The 17,468-nt window shown below is 48.0% G+C and overlaps 1 protein-coding gene across 1 annotated transcript; it reads right to left on the reverse strand.

The window, feature by feature from the left end:
• Positions 1-467: 467 nt before the first annotated feature.
• Positions 468-15,729, reverse strand: CLDN15 (claudin 15). The gene is made up of 5 exons (XM_080977745.1): positions 15,329-15,729; positions 6,502-6,666; positions 4,748-4,829; positions 3,931-4,041; positions 468-2,772 (listed from the first exon to the last, which is right to left on the reverse strand). The coding sequence occupies exons 1-5, from the start codon at positions 15,543-15,545 to the stop codon at positions 2,649-2,651; spliced, it is 699 nt and encodes a 232-aa protein (XP_080833871.1). The 5' UTR covers positions 15,546-15,729; the 3' UTR covers positions 468-2,648.
• Between the last annotated feature and the right edge of the window lie 1,739 nt (positions 15,730-17,468).

Below are 17,468 nucleotides of genomic sequence, written 5' to 3' on the forward strand. Positions count from 1 at the left end.
CTGAAAGGACTTCTTTCCGGAGCCCCCAGGCACTATCGGGACTGGGGCACAGGAGTCTTTTGCAAGAGGATAAATAGAGGTTTTTTTCAGCCCTCCTGTAATTAGGGATGGGGAGATGAATGATAGGACCTCGCAAGGTTGTCATGACTATGGAGCTCCCTGTACCATGGTCCTTAAATGCCAAGGGCCTTTTTTGGTTAGTGTGTGTGTGTGTGTGTGTGTGTGTGTGTGTGTCAGTGTGTGTCAGTGTGTTAAGAGTTGGGGTTGTGATGAGCAGCTCCTGAATGAAAAGATCGGAGCATGGAGCATTGCCAGTGAAGTTTGGTCCGAAGTCATTTCAGAGCACTTGGTTGTAGGACGTTGCCATCAGTCCTGGCTGGGTTGCCCTACTTTAGTTCTGATTAAGAATCCTGCTTTTATTTTAGTTGGGTTCCTGCAGCTGGTTGTAAACAGCAGACACCAGTCAATTGTCATTGAAAACAATGTTCATTTTATATATATAATATATAAATCTGAAATGTACAAGGTAGTGCTTCTAGCGCACAGGTCATGTGCTCCCAGAGTTGTTTTTCTCAGCATTGAGTGAGCAAAGACTTGGTTCAAAGTCAAAGCAAAATTCGCGTTTTCTTATCTATAGGAGTCCAGTTGCCCCTCTTCTCAGATGGAGGGAGGCCAAGTTACCCCAGGCTGCCGTGTCTCCACAAGAGTATCTTTGAGTAATACTTATCACAAAGAGGAGCTGTTGAACGTTCTGTACAGGTCCAGAGTCCAGGTGCTATTATTAACCTCCTTATGTGTAATTGTCAGAAGTAGAGATCCCTTTCAACCAGAGCTTTTGGAGAGCTTTCAAGTCACCAGCTTGGTGTGTCATATCCTGAAATGCAAAACTTTTCAATATGCACCTCCAGCTGCATTTGAACTTCCTGCCCGCCGGGAGGAAGGCTGACACGGCCCTTTCAGCAGAAATATCCAAACCAGCAACACTGCATGAAAGGGTGACCTCAATTTTCTTACACACCCTGTTTCAGGAGCCAAGCCAGGAGGTGTTATTGCAGAACAAAGGCTTCTCCTTGGTTGCCAACTTTTCAACCAGCCCATGTTGCTGTGCCTTTCACAGGGCGATTTGTGGCTCTGCAGAGATGATAACATTGATCCCTGCAGTGGAGCCACTTTCCCTAACCTGATGCCCTTCAAATGACGCTGGACTCTCATCTCTAGTCAGCTCCGGCCACCATGGCCAGCGGTCAGGGAAGATGGGAGTTGTAGTTCAACCACCAGAGTGGGAGAGGCTGCTGTGGAATAAACCAGGGCATAGCAGCTAGCGCTGATCTGAAAGGTGGCAGAGGTGTGCTCTAAGCAGTAGTTAATGATTGGGGGGGGGAGAGAGAGAGACTCCTAGCGGAACCAGAAAGTACCCCAAACTATTTTCAGCTGTGAATTGCTGGAGGTAATATATACACCCAATGCCATGCTTGATGAATGATGACAAAGCACCAGGTCTTTTGATCTACCAGATCCCCATCTTCAAATACAAAAGGGCAATCAAAAAACCCTAAGGCTAGTAAGAGAGGGATGAGATACAGAAGCAATGCTAGTTGGTTTTACAACAAAAGACCTGATAGTTATTGTAAAAGCTAAAATTTCTACAGGATTTCTAGGCTTTTTGACATTTTGAAGCCACTTTGCTACTTCAGGGAGTGGGAATCAGAGGTCTTCTGTCTATGGTTGGACTTCCTATTACCCCAGACCAAGCTGACTGGGGCTGATAGGAGTGGAAGTCCAATGGGGAGGACACCTTTAAAAAGCCACATCTTAAAAGTTTGTCTTACGAATCCCCGAAGCAATCCTATTCTGTATCAGTAAGCCTTATTCAGTACTGTCATCCTGATTCAATATCATTTCTCTCCCCCGCCCCCCATCCAGAAAACTCAATCATTGTGGGTGTTGTCGGGGTGTGCAGAGATAAGAGGTACAAAACCTACAGAAAATACTATTTTGTTGCTATTTACAAGTGAATTTGAATTCAGACTACTTCTTTCCCCATAGAGACCAATCCAAGTATTTGGCGCTTTGGGCTGTAGGAAGTAAGGATAAAAACCAGTTCTTCTGAGCACGTTCAAAATCTTTTTTGGCCTCTCTCCCGATCACCAAGCGCATATGACCTGTGCAAGTGTCTGGAACAGACGAGAAGTTATTTCTCCCAAGAGAAATGGTGTGATTTCATCCCCTGCCTCTGTCGTTTTAAGAAGCCATCTGCTCCCAACGACATGCTAGCCAAAACCTAGCAAGCCAGGGTTAACTGACCAACAGGGAACAGTTTCCATTCAGAGGAGAAGGAAGGCAAAATCATTATATGTAGACAGCTCTCCTCCGCATTGAAGAACTGAACACCGTGCAGCATTTTCCAGGGTCGTTGTGGAGTCACTGTCTTTGTCCAGTTCCTATTACCATCATCATCATCACCAGAAATGTCCAAAGGAATTGGAGCAGAGAGTGGGATATGAGAGAGAGAAAGAGAGCCCTTCCTACCATGGCTTGCGAGCTCCGTAAAAAAAGCCTTTGGGTTCCTGTGCAACCAGGAAAGCATCTGAAAACGTCTCTTTTGGAAAAATGCAAACAGAAAGGGGTGGTCACCCCACTGCAAAGGCTTAGACGTAAGCGTTCTTCCCATACTTTCCGTTGCTGCTGGCGTTAGACTCCCTGCGGGGGCGAGGGGCTGTGTTGGTGGGGGCTGACAGGACACTCTTGGGGGCCTTGTATGGATAAGTGTAGCTGTGAAGACACAAAAACAGATGTTGGGGGGTTACGATTCGATAAATTTTGACGTGGCTTCGGCCTTGTTGCTTCCTCTCAGAATTGCCTCCACCCCTTTTCTTGCTGCTTTCATAACCATCCCACTTTATAAGGGAACCTGTGGCCTTCCATAGATTTGTGAGACTACAACTGCCATCATCCCTGCCCATTGGGCATGCTGGCTGGAGCTGATGGGAGTTGGAGTCCAGCAACTTCTGGAGGTACCCAGTCTCCCCGTCCCTGGAAAAGACAATTCTAAGCTAGATGGACAAATAGCCAAAAGGCAGGAAGTCATAACAACCTCTCATTGCCTTCCCTTTTCTTTCTGGGTAATAATAATAATAATTTATTACTTATACCCCATCCATCTGGCCAGGCCTCCGCAGCCACTCTGGGCGGCTCCCAACAGGATATTAAAAACACAATAAAACATCAAACATTAAAAGCTTCCCTAAACAGGGCTGCCTTCAGATGTCTTCTAAAAATCAGGTAGTTGTTTATTTCTTTGGCATCTGATGGGCGGGCGCCACCACCGAGAAGGCCCTCTGCCTGGTTCCCTGTAACCTCACTTCTCGCAGGGAGGCAACCGCCAGAAGGCACTCTGAGCTGGATCTCAGTGTCTGGGCAGAACAATGGGGGTGGAGACGCTCCTTCAGGTATACCGGGCCAAGGCCGTTTAGGGCTTTAAAGGTCAGCACCAACACTTTGAATTGTGCTCGGAAACGTACTGGGAGCCAATGTAGGTCTTTAAGGACCAGTGTTATATGGTCTCGGCGGCCACTCCCAGTCACCAGTCTAGCTGCCGCATTCTGGATTAGTTGCAGTTTCCGGTCACCTTCAAAGGTAGCTCCACATAGAGCGCATTGCAGTAGTCCAAGTGGGAGATAACTAGAGCATTCACCACTCTGGTGAGACAGTTTGCGGGCAGGTTGGGTCTCAGCCTGCGTACCAGATGGAGCTGGTAGACAGCTGCCCTGTACACAGAATTGACCTGCACCTCCATGGACAGCTGTGAGTCCAAAATGACTCCCAGGCTGCACACCTGGTCCTTCAGCTAGGACCCAGAGGGGGAAAGGGAGGAAGGCACAAGACCCTCTACCCACCCCACGAAAAGTTTGGAGCCAGGATTGCTCTCACCTCTTGTCCTGGGACAAATGGGTCTTACACGAACTGAACAGGCATCCTCCTCCAATTATCACAAGCAGTGAGGCGCTCCAGCCGAGGTAGAGGGCAGGTCCAATTTCATACCTGCATGTTGGAAACCATCCCAAAGGAATCTTGGGTTAAAATCCTTTCGTCACATTTTGTCATCCAAAAGGAATTCAGTTTGCAAAAGCAAACATGGGGGGGGGGGGGAGATGTTTGCAAAAAACATGGCATGCCAGTGATGATGCGGTTGGACTCCAGATCCCATCAGCCCCTGCAGCCAGCAAGCCCAAGGGTCAGGGATGTTGGGAGTTGTAGTCCAACACCATCTGCAGGGCAACAGGCACCCTGTGCTGAGGTCAACTAAACTACATGGATAATAAAACTCTTTACCCTCAACTCTTATGATATGCAAAAGCAGTCAAGGGCATGTCCTGTAAAACAGGGGTCAGGAACTGCAGGCCCAGGGGCCAAATGCAGCCCACCCAGTCCTCTCTAATTGGCCCATGAGACTCTCCCCAGGCCACTCCCCCTCTCCCCAGGCAACACCTCCTCTCTTCAGGCCACACCCCCTCCCTGGTCCCGCAAGGCACCCTAAATGCTTTTGCCTGGGTCCTTGAAGTCTGCTAATGCTAATGCTAATTTATTTAAGTATTTTATATATGACAGTAAAGTCATTGTAAAGAAAGATCCAGTCATTAAGACAGTCTAGAAGGAAGCACTGCCTCTCTTCCCCTATTTCATTGTTGTTCGGGGTCCTTTGATCTGACACCCCATCCCCACCCCTCCTGCCACTTGGCAGACTTACTTTGTGCCAACGAAGAGGGGGTTAAAGAAATCCCGGGTAATATTGAAGGCATACCAGGAGATGGTCACCATCCCGCAGATACCTGAACAAGGAGAAAAAGAAAGGTTGTTTAGGACAGGACGAAGCCCTGGCACATCTCTGCGTACTAAAGAGGGATGCTTTTGGTAGCTCAAGCAGACTGTCAACAATCGCCAGCAGAGGAGGACAAGACTTACTTGGGAAAGAACTAGGGGTCAAATGCGGCCCTTAAGTTTCTTCAGTCTGGCCCTTGAGATCCTCCACAAGTCACAGCCTTGCTCTGCACCCTCCTTGAATGTTTTTGCAATGCTGGATTGTGTCCCTGAACTGTGATGATGCCCAGATGGAGAGGGGTGTGTGTGTGTGTGTGTGTGTGTGTGTAAGCATGTCCATGTATGCAGAAACTTCTACTGGGCATATGGTCCCAACAACATTTTTTATTAAGGAGATGAGACCCTCAGGCTGAGAAAGGTTCCTCCTCCAGTTTTATTAAATCTCCCGATGTGGCAGGAGGTAAAATAATGACAACCTTCCCTGCTTGTTCTGTGTCTCCTGCGCCGCAGGGAGACCCCAAGCAATGGTGGGGAACCACTTTCAGACGGAGGGTCAGGTTCCCATCTGTCGGACCTTCCAAGAGACACATGGCAATGTTGGGTGGAGCCAGAGGAAAAAATGGGCATGAGCAGCTGGTGTCTATTTTGCATCTAGCTTTCTACAGTTGGCTAGTTCCACCACACACCCCTCTGTGAACACAGCACTTCTTTTGCCTTTAGAGCAGCAATTTTAGGGAGAAAAGTTTGTAGGGTTGATAGTTAAAATGCTTCCGAGCAGCAGACTCTTATGACAGAATGCCTGGTTTTAAGAAATAGTTTGGCTGTGCAATGCATTTAATTCTGTTTTATGTATTTTGTTTTTGCACTGGCTTCAGCTACACAAATAAATAATATCTGTACATAATGTTCATACCCTCCCCTTTCTTATTCTCCATCCAAGCAAGCAAGAGGCCTTGTCAGAATTCAAGGACCCATTGCAGCCAAGCAAAAACACTCTGGGAAGGATAGGTAAGCGTCAGGGACTGGGCAGAGGAGGAATGGTGGATACTGCCTCCCCATCCTGACCCTTCCAGGGAGGAGGAAGAGGAAGACAGTATAGATTTACAACAGGGGTTTGAGGGAGGTCACAGCTCAGAGGCAGATGAGAGGAAAAGCTGGGAAATCACGGGAGAGCCAGAACAACACCCGGCTGACACATTGTTATTAGAAAGCATTGCAGACCCTCCATCTCCCAGAACCCGGCGAGCCTTAAAAGTAGGAGAGCAAAGAGCTCAAAGACAGAGGCACCCATAGAGAAGACAATGAGAATGACGAACGAGGAAGTGGGAGACGTTCATTCAGGACAGTGCTATTATCCAAAGGACTGGGTTCTATAGCCTCTCTCTATGAAGACTGAAATAAAAAAGGGTGGTAAAAAACTATTCCTTGTCTTTATACTTTCCTGGGCAACCAGCTAGGAGCCGCTGATAGCATCCTGACAGTAAGTAGGACTGCTAAGTGGGTGGGGCTTGAGGAGAGGGGTGTGTCCAGGGGGCAGAATCCCCAGTGCCAGATAAGAGAGGTTCCCCACTCCAACCAAAAGGCTTATGAACAATCTCCAGCTTTGAATCCAGGAAAATTGCTCAGCAAGTAATTTCCGTCTTGGTCAACAGTCGTAAGGCTTCCTCTTTTCGCTCCACTTACCAGCCAAGATGAACATGCAGCCCGCGAGAGCCGCCATCTTTGCCTTGACGTTGGGGTTCCCCTCTGCCACCTTGGTGCACTGCAGACCCAACATGCCACACAGGATCCCCAAGAAGCCCAGCACCAACGCACTGATCATGAGAGCTCGGGATGCCTGCAGGTAAGCTGGAGAGGAATAGCGAAAAAGCTGATCAGTGTTGACCCAGGCAGAACTTTCCAACACAACCCTGAAATTTGGGTTCGAGTTTCCCAACTCAGGAGCTGCCACAGAGAACGCACACTCCAGGGCCACAGCCACCATCCGAACTTCTGAGGGTGGTGGAACAAATGAGAGGGTCACAGAATCATAGAGTTGGAAGGGACAGCAGGGTCATCAAGTCCAACCCCCTGCAATGCAGGAATCTTTTGCCCAACATGGGGCTGGAACCCACAACCCTGAGATTGAGAGCCTCATGCTCCTCCGATCTTAGGGTCTGTAGGGAAGGAGGTAGTCTCTCAGGTTATTGGGGGCCTGAGTCATTTAGGGCTTTAAACACTAACGTGAGCACCTTGAATTGGGCCTCACAATTGCTCAAAGTGCAGCTGTTTTAAAACAGGAATGAGTTCTAAACATGCAAGCCCTAAACACAGTAATCTGGCTGCTGCACTTTGGAGCAATTGAAGAGCTCTTCAAAGGCAGACCCACGCAGAGCGCATTGCAATAATCCGATCTGGAAGTTACCGGAGCGTGGAGTTCAGTGGCCAAGTCATCTCAGTCCAAAAAGGGCCATCTCCCCACCTCCTGGATGTGAGAATTCGGGTCGCCTCACACCTCTGTCTATTTGGGATTCAGCGTCAGTTTACTGACCCACATCATCACCGCCTCCAAGTATTAGTCTAGCAGTTTACAAGTATAAAATCAATTATAAAAACCCATAGGTAACTAAAATACGCAATAAAGCAATTTCTTTGGAACACAGGAAAACATCGGTAATTGAGATTTGTAACACAAAAACATGGCAAAACAATCCCGTTATACAGTGGTACCTCAGGTTAAATACACTTCAGGTTACATACGCTTCAGGTTACAGACTCCGCTAACCCAGAAATATTACCTCAGGTTAAGAACTTTGCTTCAGGATGAGAACAGAAATCGTGCTCCGGCAGCGCGGCGGCAGCAGGAGGCCCCATTAACTAAAGTGGTGCTTCAGGTTAAGAACAGTTTCAGGCTAAGTACGGACCTCCGGAACGAATTAAGTACTTAACCCGAGGTACCTCTGCATTTTTTTCTGCCTCCCCCCAACCCCCTGGACATGGTATTAGCCTCGAGTTCCGGAAAGGTAGCTTTTGGAGTAAAGCAAAGGTGTCATTTGAGGAGTTTTTCACACCTGTGGTTCTGCCCAGTAGTATAGCTCTCTCTCTCACACAGACACACTATACACACACTGAGGGCTATTGTCATATAAACAATGAAACCGAACTGTGCATGCCAAAACCACAAATCCCTTTACCTTTTCTTTGGGGGGGTGTGACTGTTTGAACTCTGTTGATAATGCTTCCCACAAGCAAATAAGCCAAATCAATGGCTCTTTAAAATGCCATTTTTAACCATTTGACCTTCCGCATATCACTTTTTTGTGTGTTTTTTTAAAGGTACACAGAGATAGAGGCCGGGTGCATGAAGTTGTCGCCCTGCGCTACTGCTTCGTTTTGCTCCATGGTAAAGCCAGCCTTGGTTTAATTATCCATTGATCTTCTTGCTTTTTGATCCTGCCTTTCTTCCATCAAGGAAACCAAGGTGATACATTGTGCAGTTCCCTGGGCACAGACCAGACCCAGATTTGCTTTACAGCAATACGCTTCAGGTTACATACGCTTCAGGTTACAGACTCCGCTAACCCAGAATAGTGCTTCAGGTTAAGAACTTTGCTTCAGGATGAGAACAGAAATCGTGCTCCAGCGGCGCGGCGGGAGCAGGAGGCCCTATTAGCTAAAGTAGTGCTTCAGGTTAAGAACAGTTTCAGGTTAAGAACAGACCTCCGGAACGAATTAAGTACTTAACACGAGGTACCACTGTAGTTCCAAACAAGGTGGTTGCCTTATGTCCTCTCAAACCACCCCCTAGAGCAGAACTTGGAAAGTTCCTTTTTAAAAAGAACAAACTCGGGTTTATCCAAAAGGAACTAACGTTCACATTTTAAGAAGGCAAGCATGGATGTAGCCGGGGTGGGGTGGGGGGTGAGGCAGCTGCCCCTCCACCAAATCAAGGAAATAAATTAAAATACTTAACTAAAATTAGAAATTGAGGAAGAAACATCATGGACAGAATAATTGCCACACACAAGAAGAACAAAGAGAGAGTTTGAATGCTTTGCCTGTGGGACTCTAAATCAATGTGTTAATGCAGATGGAAGTCATTAAAACTGCAGTTGCGGTATAAGGGTTTGTTATTCAGACTGGAGTATAATGGAAGTTTATAAGATTTTGGAATCCAAAAATATAGTAAATCATCAAATCATCAACTCTAGCATTGTATAATTTGGCTTTTGAATGATTGGCATTATTAATGGTATTATAATTTGGCAATGTTAAAATGATCCTTTTATTGGATTATTGTAATTGAAAATTAATTTAAAAAAAATTCAAGAAAAAACAAAAACTAAAAGTAGAAATGGTACAAAGATTTTGACAGCTTTTCTGAGCCCTTGGGTTCAAAAGAAAGTAATTGGTAACAACTGCTGCTGAGACATTTCATTCTGAATCTGGTAGACAGAACCAGACAGAGGAGGCGACAGCAGGGTGTCCCGCCCCCCCACCCCGCACAACATAAATCCTGGCTGCTACGCCCATGAAGGCAATGGCTTTTAAAAATGTGGGCAATAATTTGCAGCAGACAAGTTGCCTGCTGAAAAGCCCCCCAGGAACAACACAGACTTTCCCTGGTAAGATAGGAACAGCTGGAGCATGTGGATTACACTACCCAAACGGCCTCGGTCCAGTATACCTGAAGAAGCGTCTCCACCCCCATCGCTCTGAGGTCCAGCGCTGAGGGCCTTCTGGCAGTTTCCTTGCTGCAAGAAGCCAAGTTACAGGGAACCAGGCAGAGGGCCTTCTCAGTAGTGGCACCCGCCCTGTGGAACACCCTCCCACCAGATGTTAAAGAGAGAAAAAACTACCAGACTTTTAGAAGACATCTGAAGACAGCCCTGTTTAGGGAAGCTTTTAATGTTTAACAGACTATTGTATTTTAATATTTTGTTGGATGCCGCCCAGAGTGGCTGGAGAAACCCAGCCAGATGGGTGGGGTATAAATAATAAATTTTTATTATATTATTATTTGACTCTGAATCCTTGTCCAGCATTGTCACACATCTCACTCTGTCGCTATAGGAGATCTGCACTCCTCTTCTTCCATCACACTTTCTGCTTCAATTCCAGATCTTTGCTGAAGGGTGGTAGGGGAGACCGATTGTGCCAGAGGAGGTGTGTCTCAGAGAATAAACAGGGAAGTAAAAAACAGGTTCTGCCATTCCCCGCTCACATCCTTTTTTGGCCCAGACTCTCCTATCTGCCAGTCTGAGGACAGCTCTGTGGTCATCAGTCCTGCCTCAGTTCATTGTCCAGGTGTTGAAATCTCTTTCTTCCCACCTCCACCCACCCTTCTTTCCTGTGGCAAACACGCTGACTCACACATAGGCCAACTACCAATGGCTCCCACAGCTCAATAAACTCCAGCTGAGCTGAAGAGGGAAGCCAAACTCTCCATTTGCACCTCTCTGAATTTTGCAGTGCCGTTCTCCATCCCACTAATGTGTACAAAATGCATCAGGGTGATGTGTGCATGAAAAAAGGCATGTTGTATTTGTGAAAATAGCATGCAAAAAAAAAAAAGTTTATTATTAGTGGAAAGTGCTGACAAAAATGTATATACAGTGGTACCTTGGTTCTCAAACGTCTTGGTTCTCAGACGCAGAAAACCTGGAAGTAAGTGTTTCAAATGTTTTTCGGAAGCCGAACATCCGATGCAGCTGTCGGCTATTGTTTCCAGGGCACCTGCACCAATCAGGAGCTGGACCTTGGGTTTCAAACATTTCGGAAGTCAAACGCACTTCCAGAACAGATTAAGTTTGGCGCTTTTGTTTTTACTATTTATTTTGCATTTTTGTTTCTAAGGCTTTTTCGGTTAATTTGTTTTTGTGACTGTGTGGAACTCAGTTCAGCTACTGATTGATTGATTGTGTGACTGTGGAAATGGATAAAAGCCCCCCCATCCAAACAATGACTATCATCAGTGCAGGTAAGAATTTTTTTAAAAAAAATTTTATCATCTATAATACTGCCTTATTTATTTTATAGTACAGTGCATTGATTATTGCTTTCATTATAATGATCAATAGTCTTGTTAGATAGTACAATTCATGTTAAATTGCAGTTTTAGGGGTTGTTTTTAAAAGTCTGGAATGGATTAATCTGTTTTGCTTTACTTTCTGTGGGAAAGCACGCCTTGGTTTTGGAATGCTTTGGTTTTGGAAAGGACTTCTGGAACGGATTAAGTTTGAGAACTAAGGTACCACTGTAGTAGGCAAAACCACATACAAAAATGTGTATATTGGGTGGGTGGGTGGGAATCACTGGTGATTTTTTTCATGAGACCTTTTTTAAAAAAAGTTGGATTGAATTTAAGTTTACTTATTTATTCGCAGAGTTAAAAATTGGTAACTGATGTCAAAATGTAGAGAGCTGAACTTGAAGACTGGAAAAATGAAACATTGGGAGAGAACAAAATTGACAGGTTAGCTGTTCCCTAGCAAGGAGGATGAGAGATAAGTGTGCCTCACAGCCTGTCCTGCACTCCCTAAAAACTGTCCTGCTGTCCTCAGGTGCCCTGAAGGATGCTGTCCTCTTGCCAGTGATGAACCAATATTCAGGTACCAGGCTACTCGTCATCTTTATGTGACATGGAGGATGTTGGAGGCACTAGGAGGTCCAGCTTGTCCTTTGCCCAAGGCAGCAAAATGTCTTCCGGCTGAGCCTGTTCCTGCTCATGATGGGGTGATTGATGACCCAGCGGGAACAGATCCCAGGAGAAGGAGGGATTCTGGCGAAGAAGACCTCAAAGCCTCCTCCAATTGATTGTCCCCCTCCCACTGACCTGCACCTAAAGATGGGAAGGGATCCCATTGGCATTTAAAGGTGAACCTACCTAATGCACACTTTCAAAGAGAAAAAGCGAGCCAAAACACAGCCGGGAGCCATCCTTCAATATTCACACTTCTGTGAGTTTGGCACTGCTGTTCTTCAGCTTGGCAATGTGTACAAAAAGGCAAACACCAGAGTGAAGTGTGCACGAGAATTCATTTATAAGTGAAAACAACCTATTCAAATGTATTTGTGAGTCTAACATATACAAATGCATTCTGCTGGGGAGAATTGCTTTGCAAAAATGACAGATTTTCTCTTTTCTTTGGTATGTTAAGCAAAATTGCATGCAAAAAAAGTGTTAGGATAAATTCACACTAAGAATGCTAGTGAATTTTCATGAGTTCTTAAAAAAACCAACTGGTTTTTTAATATTATTATTATTATTATTATTATTATTACATTTAGATCCTGTCTTTTCTCAAGGAGCTCAGGGTGGTGTAAGAGGTCCTCTCCAATCTATCATTTACAACAACCCTGTAAGGTAGGTTGAGAGTGAGTGACTGACTTAAGGTTGCCCAGCCACTACACCACTCTGTATCTCAGTGCAAAGTTTAGAAAAAAACCCGAGATGCTGCGAGAAAGCAACGTGGCCAGATTATTCCATCCCTACCCGCACAGGACCATCTGCTACCAACTGCCTCCTCTGCTTTTATATTAGTAAAGCACAACAAAGCGGTGCCTGTTGAAACGCTCCTGTTCATGATGCAAGCCAGCCAGCCAGCCATGCCCTTTCCTAAGTTACCGGTACTCCATTCCATCCCTCTCTCCTTACTGTCGGTCAGCATTCTGAAGCCACTAAGTTTGCTCGGTTCTTATTGGGCAGAAGCTCTTTTGGGGGGCGGGGAGTTCTCTCCCTTAGTCCCGCCCCCTCCTAAAGCGTTCTACATATCCTCAGACTTTAGGGTTCTTCTAAGGCTGCCTGTGATGGATCCCCCTTGCGCAGGGAGGTTCCATTTCGGCTACATAACCGACGCATTCAAAGCCTGGACATCGGAAACAGAGGGAATGGTCATAGGCAGAGCAACTGAATACACTTAGCAGACAGCAGCCTGCAGCGGTTTGGAGAGGAGAGATCACAAGCATCGGTGGCAATTCGCGAACAGTACGCGCCACGCCTTGCATCGAGCTGCGGTTAAAAGCACAGCCGCGCGAGCAGTTGGCAACCTCGGTTTGCACACAGTCGCCAGCCCCCTTCAGCCCCCCGGAAAGGACGGCTTTTGTTTTGGGTTTTTCCCATGATGTTACCTTCCCCACGTGCCAGCAGATACACAGCTGTTCTGAACGTTTGCAGCTAGCAGAACCATTCTGCAAACAACCTTCCAGGATGCAGACTAACACAACAACCCCGTTTGGCGCATGAGGTGACAGTTGCAGCCAAAAGGCAGTTTACTCTCTTGTAACCTATTTTCCTGTCGGAGATCATTTCATTGCTCATCGCTGTCCCCTGCAGGGCCTTAGGAGAAACGCTCACAATCGGCATTTCCCCCCCCCCCCTCTAAGACGGAAGCGCTTCCCCAAACCCCAGATGTGTAGGGGTGCGGAGAGAGAAAAGCACTCTGCACATGCCCCAGAACACTGCATCAAAATGGTTCAGGACTGTGTGGGTTTTTTTTGACACAGAAGTCTAATTCCATCATGGTCAATCGAACCGGTACTGTACCCATATCGCACGCCCCCCCCCCCCCCACCGCCCAACAGTGCTTAGCTGGGAAAGGGAAAGGAGATTGCTTTCCCAGATTGTCTCTTCCGCAGAAATTCCACGGAGGAAACTCTTTGTAGCGCTACCTTAGCTCGATGCTGATGGAAGCTACATCTGTTGGATTTCTGCCTGTCATGCAACTATTCAAGATCCGGGAGAATCTTGGCAGAAAGATGTAACAGAAGGTTTCTAGCCTGCATCGAAGCCAGATCTAATGGGAAAAGGAGATTGCTCTGCACATGCTCAGAGGAACTTCTGTCATGGCTTTTGCATGCCCGCTGAAAGGTCCGACTGGCCGTTAGTTATATAAGCTAGTATAATACATAGGGCATGCTGACTTGGCAGTTTATCCCGGGGCAGAGTTTAAAATTCTGGATCACCCTTTCTGGCAGCCTTGGCGAGCTCTTCTCTAGATTCGCTATACAAAATGCAAACTAATTAACAAAGCGCCTCTGAGCATGGGCAAAGGATTTAAATATACCCAGCTAGCACTCCTTTGGGTTGCCTCCCAGCTGCCGCAGGCAGGTGGTGTAACAAATCTGGTCCCCCTTCACCCTGCTTTTCCAGAAATGAATGTATAGGCGAGGCATCCAGCCTGGAGGAAAGGGGTAAAGAGAGGAAGGGATCTCTTAGGAATTTGCTGCAACAGGTTCAATGGGAAGGGACTCAATCTGGGTGGGTTTTGCCCAGAAACCTCCCTAATGCCTACTAAGAGCTGCCCAGTAGGAAAATAGACTGGGGCCTGTGCATGGGTGGAAGCGGGTAGAAAAGAAACTATTCTGGGATGCCCAAACAGAAGCAAATGCAGCTGTCGTTCGGAGCCATTTCCATGACCCCTTGGTGCCGTTCCCATGGCCACTCGGAAGCATTCTCCATGGCTAAAGTGAAAGCTCTTTGTTAATCTAAGGAACTCACTGCCACAGGAGGCAGCGATGGCCAACCAAGGTGGTGTAAAAAGAGGATTCGACAGAAACATGGAGGAGAGGGCTGTCAATGGCTCCTAGCCAGGATGGTAAGCTCTGCCTCCTCTACAGCTGCAGGCAAGAATGCTTCTGAAAACCAGTTGCTAGAAACCAGGGGGAGAGAATGCTGCTGTGCTTGAATCCTGCTTGCTGGTTTACCACAGGCATCTGGTTGGCCACTGGGAGAACAGGATGTTGGGCTAGACAGGCCATTGGCCTGATCCAGCAAGCCAGGCATAGGCAAACTCGGCCCTCCAGATGTTTTGGGACTACAGCTCCCATCATCCCTAGCTAACAGGACCAGTGGTCAGGGATGATGGGAGTTGTAGTCCCAAAACATCTGGAGGGCCGAGTTTGCCTATGCCTGCAGCAAGCTCTTCTTGGGTTCGTATGTCATATAGTGTCTTTCCCATAGACAACGCATGTCATTCCCATGGTCACCTGGTGCCATTCCCATGGGCATTCACTGTCATTCCCATGGCCACCTGGTGCCATTCCCATGGGCATTCAGTCATTCCCATGGCCACCTGGTGCCATTCCCATGGGCATTCACTGTCATTCCCATGGTCACCTGGTGTCATTCCCATGAGCATTCACTGTCATTCCCATGGCCACCTGGTGTCTTTCCCAGGTTATTCAGTATCATTCCCATGGCCACCTGGTGTCATTCCCATGGGCATTCACTGTCATTCCCATGGCCACCTGGTGTCATTCCCATGGCCACCTGGCGCCATTCCCATGGGCATTCACTGTCATTCCCATGGCCACCTGGCGTCATTCCCATGGACATTCACTGCCCTTCCCATGGCTACCGGATTCACTCCCATGGGCATTCGCTCTCATTCCCATGGCCAATCGATGTCCTGCCAACGGTCACCCAGCTGCCACTCGCCTTCCCACTTCCCTTATGCATGGATGCCAACCTGCCTTCCTGTCCTGCGAGATCCGAGGACCCCTCCTCCGCTTTCCCTTCCCTGCCGCTCACCTGGCAGCTCCAGCAGCGACTGGAACTCCCAGCAGTTGTAGACGCCCGTGGAGTCGGTGGCGCAGCTCTGCCACAGGTTCTCGAAGATGGTGGAGGTGGTAATGACGTTGCCGGAGATGGTGGAGACCCTCCAGTAGCTGTTGAAGAGCGTGATCCCCAACATCCCGCAGCCGATGGTCGCCATGAAAAAACCGACGGTCTCCAGCATCACAGACATGGTGATGGAGAGGAGGAGGAGGAGGACGACGAGAGGAGGATGGCGATGGCAAAAGCAGATTATGGGATGGCGAGAACCGGGAGGGGAGGGGTGGGTGGTCTGGCAAGCAGGCAGGCAAAAGGGAGAAGCTCCGACGGCGAAGACGCGCGGCTGTAGCAGTGACACCCTTCGTCGAGGTTTCCTTTGGACTCGGATACTGCGCGGGCTGGCAGGTAAAGGCAGAGGCAGCCCCCCCTCCAAGTGACGTCAGGATCTGGACCAAAGTCCACCCCCCTCTAAGAGGCATGGGGAGGAGGGATCAAGAAGGCAGGTGCTTTTGGGGTGGGGAGAATAGCGGGGGTGGAGCCGCAGTGAAAGTTTCCCCCCTCCCACCCTCCCACCCACACACTTTCTCTCCAGATGTTTGAATGCGCTCGCAGGATCGGGCAGGACGATCGCGTATCTGCTCGGGCAACGCTCCTTTTTGTAATGGGGGGGGGGAGGCGGGAGATGTAAGACGCTACGTGTGTGTCACAGACTTGCACAGGCACCCAAGAACGCCCCCAGTCTTCTTTCAGGTCCGGGAAAGGCGTGGGAGGGTGATGAAGATCCGGCGCGCGGAGCTCAGCGACCCCTTGGACGCGAGAGTCCCGTTAATATTGGACAGTTTCGCTACCTGTCCTGCTAAATTTAACAACCCGAGACGGACATGAGACGGTCCTTTGTGTGTGAGACACTGGGATGAGTCAACGCTCCTGGATCCGGCCACACGCAGAGTCCGCTGTGCCGGTTGCACAATATATTAGACCATCGAATTGCATTGTATTCCACGGAGCTTCCTCCTTGGTTAGGGCGCGCAGGAGTGCGGCACGATGCTTACTGATAACGCTGAACGCACATTTAAAGCCCTTGGGGGGGTTTCTCAAAAGCATCCTGGGAACAGTAGTATTTTTAAGGGTGCTGGGAGCCGCGATCTACAATTCCCAGGATTCTTTGCGGGGGGAGTCATTAAATTCTGGAGCGCATCCTCGAACTCCGGTGAAGAGAATGGAGGCGAGATGTATCCTTGCATGTATAGCCTACGGTACAAAGGTGAGAGTCACTCTTTGCCTCTGGCTCCGCCCACTTTTTTTTACCTCTCATCCTGTTCGCCACTGACACGTGTCAGAGATTGGGAAGAAAGAAGGGGATCATGGTCATAGACAGGCTTTATGTTGGGGGGGGGGCAGAACCTCAGTTAGTTAAGTATTTTTATTGATTTACTTGATTTAGGGAAGCAGCTGCCCCCCTGTCCCCCTTGGCTATGCCCAAGGGGGGGATTGTAGAATCTTAGAGTCAGAAGGGACCTAAGGGTCATCTAGTCCAACCCCCTAAATTTTCCTTCTTTTACATAGTGTGTGTGTAGGGTTTTTATGCCAGCGTCACATGAATAGGTTCTTCATCCATCCATTTGTCAGTATTCATTGGCGGTAAGCGAGATTGGGGAGCCCAGGGCCTGGTCAGTTGTGTTGGGTTGACTGCAGGGAGTTTTGTTTGCATGAGAGGGGGGAGGGGTTGTAGGGTCAAATTAGCCATATCGATTCGTATGCTGCTGGCGGGGTTATGTGTGCAATAAAGGGGAGCCACACTGGAGCGAAGGCATCCTCTTCCGTTTGTCCCCGTGCTGATTTCAATTCAGCAGGGCTCTTTATGAAGTCTTTATCATCTTAACTTTGGCTGGATCAAGGCCCACATTTGCTGAATTGGAATCTCTCTCCCTCCCCACTCCTCTCATAATAAGCCTGAGCTACACATGTTGTTGGGTGACCCTGGTGTTAGAGGCTCTGTGTGTGTGTGTGTTACCATCTGCTTCCTAGCTTTCCATCCTGTGTTTGCTTTCCGTATGTGCTTCCTAGAACATTTTCCTATTTGCCATGTGGTCCCCCACCTTCCTCCCATTTATTT

Source organism: Podarcis pityusensis (genome assembly GCF_964106645.2).
Source record: "Podarcis pityusensis genome assembly, chromosome: 13".
NCBI classification, from domain to species: domain Eukaryota; kingdom Metazoa; phylum Chordata; class Lepidosauria; order Squamata; family Lacertidae; genus Podarcis; species Podarcis pityusensis.